The 6,313-nt window shown below is 48.3% G+C and overlaps 1 protein-coding gene across 1 annotated transcript in view; it reads left to right on the top strand.

Annotated features, from left to right (window-relative positions):
- The first annotated feature begins 6,194 nt into the window (after positions 1-6,194).
- Ryr1 (ryanodine receptor 1) overlaps positions 6,195-6,313 on the top strand; it is a 107,632-nt gene continuing 107,513 nt past the window's right edge. Inside the window, 1 exon segment of the mRNA XM_048791254.1 lies at positions 6,195-6,287. Coding sequence (XP_048647211.1) covers positions 6,195-6,287 — 93 coding nt within the window.

Below are 6,313 nucleotides of genomic sequence, written 5' to 3'. Positions count from 1 at the left end.
GCCCCCAGCCCGCCCGCCCAGCCTGCAGCCCCCTCCCGCCATCCCCAGACCCCGGCTCCTCGGGCCTCGACATCATGGGTGACGGAGGAGAGGGCGAGGACGAGGTCCAGTTCCTGCGGACGGTGAGTATCTCTGGGCGAGGGGTCTCAGGGGCTACTTCTCTGAGTGTCTCCCTGTCTATGATATCTCTGCCCTGCTTGCTGTGGTCTCTGAGAGGCGACGTCTCTTCCTTTGTCACTTTGGGTGACTGTCACTTTGTTTCTGTCACTTTTTGTCTCCTCCACCTTTGCCACTGCAGAGAATCGGCAGAATTGGGGACTTACAGAATGGGGAGGGGGGTCTTTGGCCGCCTTCTCTGCTGACACTGGGGGATTTGTTCCTGACGAGAGGGGCCACTGAGGGAGCAGCCCCTCCCAGCCACCCTGAAAGTAGGCACTTGGGGAACGTGGCTCTAATTCCTGGGCTTAATTTAGCTGTCCCCCGCCCCCACCCCAGCCCTCATTCTCTTCTTGCTCCAGGCTCTGACCTATTTAAGTTCTTGGGAAGGGGGCTGGAGTGGGCTGGAGGACACAACTCCTTCCACCTCCTAGCACTTGAGAGTCTCCGGAGGGTCCCTTGGGTTCTGGGTCTTTCTTTCCCCCTTGGTTTTGAGGAGGATCAAATATGTCTGTGAATGGTCTCTGAGGGTCTCTGGGTGGTGTCTCTCTCCATCCATCTCTTTGGGATGTCTCTGTGTATCTCCATGTCTGTCTCCCTGTCTCTGGCTCTTTTTTCCTGGGCTTCAGGCTCTCTGCATTTTGCTATCTCTCTTGCTCTGTCTCTCCCTGAATCTCTGATCCCCAGCTGGGGGCAGGGATAAGAATTGGAACAACAGGTGTCCCTCCCAGAATAGCCGGCTTTTCTGGGCCCTGGGCAAGGGGACAGGGAGGGGATGGGGGGGTGGAGGCTGCCCATCTCCCAGTCCTTCCCACAGTCCCCTCCCAGGGGTTCAACTGGAGTTGTGGGTGTGATTATGGGAGGAGATGTCCTCTCCTCTGGGCCAGGTCTGCTGACCCTGCACTGCCCCTCTCCTCCCCCTCCCAGGCCCTGAGTCCATGCAGGAAATGCTGACACAGCATTCCGGACCCAGAATAGGACCCTGGCAAGCCAGGTCTGGTTTCTTGGGAGGGAGGAACAAACAGCTGGGACTGGTAGTGAAGGATGGGGACAGCTGGATGTGAGGCCACTGGAGGGATTCTTGTTCAGCCCAGCCCCTTAGCAGACACCATGGGTTGGGCCTTTCCCAGCCCTAATAAGACCATGGCTGTGGCCATCAGCCCTTGAGCAGTCACTCTGCACCCGGCCCGGTGCCCAGGGCCTCAGCCTCCTCAGGCATCTAATTATATTCCCACTGCCCTATCTTCTGAGGTAGAGCCCTATCTTTATCTGCCTGGAGATTTGAGGGAAACCTAGCCCTAAGTGGTAGAATCATTCGCCAAGGTCAAGGCCAGAAAGTGGAATCTCTGGATGCCCCTGGGGCCCAGTCCTGCTGCTTCCACTAGAAAAAATGGGCCCAGGGATGTCAAGGCAGTGTTAGGGTTCCAGAGGCCTGGCCCTGGCATCTCATGGTCCTAGACTGGGTCTGGTTTTTTTTTGAATGTTATTCAGGTCTTGTGAGGCTTTTCTCAGAACTCTCTGGGTCATATTCCCCCAGTAAGAAACTATTCTATATTGCAATTCGGTGCATGCACAGGTCCACGGATAGCACGAACACTTGCCTTGGGCTGGGTGTAGCTCTGTGGTGGAACTGCACAGCACTGCAAGGCCCTGGGCTCATCCCTGCACGGGGAGAAAACACTTTATTGAGATATTATTGACATGCAATGAATTATACTTGTTTTAGGTGTTGTAGTTCAGTGAGTTTGACAAACTGTGCAAACCCACGTAGCTTCCATCATAATCAAGACAGGACATTTCTTCTATCCTTGAAGATTCCCTCATGCTCTTTGAGCAGTTGTCCTGATCCTCTGCTTTATATCACTCTAGATTCCATCAATGTCCAGAGTTTCACATACAATATGTGTTCATTTGTTTCTTTTTGTTCTCTCTCTCTCTCTCTCTCTCTCTCTCTACAAATACACACACACACACACACACATTTATTTATTTTGGTAACAGGGATTGAACTCAGGGGCACTTAACCACTGAGTCACATCCCTAGCCATTTTTTTTTTTTTTGTATTTTATTTAGAGACAGGGTCTTGCTGAGTTGCTTAGGGCTTCACTAAGTTGCTGAGGCTGACTTTGACCTTGTGATCCTCCTGGCTCAGGAGACTGAGCCACTGGGATTACAGGTGTACGCCACTGTGCCTGGCTTGCTCAGAATATTTTTTATATTCATCAGTGTAGCATTTATCATGAACTTGTTCCTTTTTATTGCTAAATAATATTCCACTGTATGACTCTATTGCAAGGTACTGCCATTTGCTGATCATTTCACTCACACTGTCTTCAATTTTTTTCTATTTTCAATAACATCTGAGAACATTCACATACACCTTTTTTTTTTTTTTCCTGTTGGTACTGGGGATTGAACCCAGGGGTACATTACCACTGAGCTATATCCCCAAATCCTTTAAATTTTTTTTTTTTTTTTAGTTTTGAAGCAGGGTCTCACTAAGTTGCTCAGAGCTTCACCAAATTGCTGAGTCTGGCCTTTTTCCTCAGCCTTCCCAAGTTGTGGGGATTAATTAAAGCATGAGCCACCATTCCCAGCAAATGCACTTTTTTGTTTTTTAATAGGAACAAATTTCATAAAATATAGATCATCCTGGAAGCAGGATAGGCACATCGTTATTTTCTGTTCTTCTACTCCATCATCATGGTCTTCTTCTTCGTCTTCACCTTTTTTTTTCCTGCTGTGCTGGGGCCAGCAGACCTGGCCCAGAGGAGAGAAATCTGCTCCCAGGGCCGCACACATGGTGGGCAGTGCTGTCCCACTGAGCCACACCCCCAACCTCTATTTTTTTTTTTTTTTTTCATTTTTAAAGCATGGTAGTCACAGCTTCTCAAACTGATTTCATTTCCCTTTGAAGGATGATAACCTCTAGCTGCACAAGGCTGGGGCTTCTGAAAGCCTGGCCCAAGTCAGAATCTCCAAAGGGGAGGAGACTGGTTAATAGTACAGATTCCCTGCAAATCCCAGATCCACTGACTCAGATCTTGGTGGTGCTGGTGGTTGGGAGGCTGAGGCAGCCAGGAAGCTGCATTTTTAAAAATTATTTTATTAAATTAAATTATGCCAATCGCTGTGGCCCACACCTATAGTGTCAGCTACTCAGGAAGCTAAAGCAGAAGAATCACAGATTCAAGACCAGCTGAGGCAACTTAGCAAGATGCTATTTCAACATAAAAATTTTTAAAAAGGCCTGGGGATATAGCTTAGTGATACCCTTGCCTAGCATGTGTGAGTCCCTGGGTCCATACGCAGAACAGAAATTTAAAAAAATTTTTTTTTTTTTTGTAGTTGTAGGTGGACAGAATGCCTTTATTTTATTTATTTTTATGTGGTGCTAAGAATCGAACCCAGTGCCTCACGCATGCTAGGCAAGCACTCTGCCCCTGAGCTACAGCCCCAAGCCTCAGAAAAATTTTTTTAAAAATCAATTAATTAATTACTTTTTGAGATGAAACCTCACTATGTTGCCTATGATGGCCTCAAGTGATCCTCCTGCCTCAGCCTCCCCAGTAGCTGGAATCACAGGTGAGACACAGAACCGGATTCTGGAAGCCGCACTTTAAACCACATCCTCCCCTACTTCACTATGATGCAGGAGAAAGTTTGAGAATCAATGTAGTGATTAGGGTCCTTGTCTTGGGTTATATCTTCACTTTGCTCTTCACCTGCTTCCTGTGTTTGGACAAAATAGATATATATTTTTCCCTTGGGGCCTCATTTTCCTCATCTGGAAATTGGGGACAAAAACACATGCAATAAGAATTCAAGGGTCCCTGCAAGTACCTCTCTGACCTCCCACTTTGCCTCCTGCTCCTCAATGTCCCCGCTCCCTCTAGTCACGGGCCTTTGCATAGACTGCCCTTCTTCCTGGAACATTCTTCCCCCAGAGATGAGCAGGCCTGATTCCTTCTTGTTATTTGGACAAGGCTCAGCTCAAATGTCACTTCTTTGGAGAGGCTGTCACTCCACCCCTTCACTGATGTCATCTCCACCCCAAAGTCACTCTCTTACATCACCCTGGGTTATTTTTTCCATAACACTTATCATTGGCTTTAAAATTATGTACTTACCCACCTGTTTGTTGCCCGTCTCTGCCATGAGACGGGTCAGCTCCTCAAAGGCAGCAATTTTCTTTGTTTAATCACTGCTCTGTATTCAATGCCTAGAACGGAGCCTGGCATGTAGTAGATGTTCAATAAATGTCTGTCGAATGAATGTAAAGCCCTGAACATAAGCCAGTAGATGCTGAATACTATCCAAGTTATACTGTTCATGATTTCTATGAACAGAAACACACCCAGCACGTGCCAGAATGTCAGGGTTGGAGTCACAATAGAGTGATCTTTAGGGCTCCTGCCATTAGTTCATGCCTCCTGTTCCTCCCAGGGTGGGCAGACAGACTGAGGGATGTGGGGGTTGAAGCCCAGGATGGGAACATGTTTGCATCATAGGTTTGAAGGCCATGTGACGACCTCAGGCAGGAAACTTCTTGAACCTGTTTCCTCCACTGTAAAATGGAATAAACACTGTCTCACTCAGTGGTTAGGAGCTGAAGTCTCCATCATTGTTTCTTGTTCTCGTGGTACCGGGGATTGAACCCAAGGGTGCTCCACCACGGAACTACATCCCCAGCCTTTTTACTCTTTATTTTGAGACAGGGTCTTGCTAACTTGCCAGGCTGGTCTCAAACTTGTGATCCTCCTACATTTGGCCTCCTGAGTCGCTGGGATTACAGGCATGCACCTCCACGCCTGGCCCCCAAGTACTTTTATATTATTTGTTAGTTAGTATTAGGTATGGGTTACTGCTGTCATATATTAAGAGGTGGCCTAGTGTTTTGTTTTAAATTTTATTCATTCTTTTTAGTTATACATGATTGTCTAGTGTTTTGAGAGGGTGCTGTGTAGAGTCACAGCACTGGAATTCAACTCCCAGCTAATTTGGTGTGTGAGCTGTGTGATCTTGGGTAGGTCACTCCACTTCTCTGGGCCTTGGTTTCCTCCTTTGCACACCACAGGACTAAATGAGGATTAAATGAGTTAATACATGTCACATTCTTAGAACGGACCCAGCACCCAGAAAACACTTTTATTTTATCCGAGGTTTGAATTTATCATTTTGAAATAATTTCCAATTTACAGAAAAGTTGCAAGATGAATTGAAAAACTCCTGCCTCTTATAGCTAGCTGTCAGTCACTTCCTCCCAAATGTTAACATGAAATATATAATAAATATAATAATATATAAAATAGATAATATATACATATTCCCCCTGAACTGTTTGAGACTGCAGTTGTGACACCCTTCACCCCTAAATACTTCAGTGTTCGTGTCCCAAGAACAAGGGCAGTCTCTTACAAAACCACAGGGCGGCTAGGAAAATCCGACTGATATGACACCATTATCTAATTCACAGCCCTTCTTCAACTTTCACCGGTTGTTTCCACACTGTCCCTGTATGACATTTCCCCTTCCACCCAGGGTCCAATCCAGGCCTTGCCTCGCATTCTGGTGCCACTAGGAAGCACTCTACCAATAACAGCCTTTATGGCAACAAAACACGAAAGAGAAATTAGAAACGATGAACTTAAAAAGCCATTTAACTAACTTGTAAGGTGTTGGTACTTTTCGTCCTCCAGACCCCTCCTGGGAGGAGACAGCTGCGTGTCCCTTCTCCAACCTCAGTGTCCCCATTTTTAAATGGGATGAGGCCGGGCGCTCGCCTGAGGTCCCAGCTTCTCGGGAGAGAGACAGACAGGAGGATCGCTCGGGTCCAGGAGCTCGGTGCCAGCCTGGGCAGCAGAGCGAGGCCCCATCTCTAATAAAACACAGTTGAACGGGGGGTGCTGGCTCCCCTCTGGTGGGGCCTTAGGAGGAGGCAGAGGGCTCGGCCACTCCGGGGGGCGCGGGTACCTTTTCCACAAGGGCGGGGTGGAGGGCGCCCCGAGCCCGCGAGGCCGTGGGCCCCCGGCCAGCGATGCCTTGCTCGGTCCCGCAGGACGACGAGGTGGTCCTGCAGTGCAGCGCCACCGTGCTCAAGGAGCAGCTCAAGCTCGCCTGGCCGCCGAGGGTTCGGGCACCGCCGTGTGTTTCCTG

This window comes from Marmota marmota, unplaced genomic scaffold (genome assembly GCF_001458135.2).
Source record: "Marmota marmota marmota unplaced genomic scaffold, marMar, whole genome shotgun sequence".
NCBI classification, from domain to species: Eukaryota; Metazoa; Chordata; class Mammalia; order Rodentia; family Sciuridae; genus Marmota; species Marmota marmota.
The sequence above is the reverse complement of the archived record's forward strand: the minus strand, read 5'-3'. Positions and strand labels throughout refer to the sequence as shown.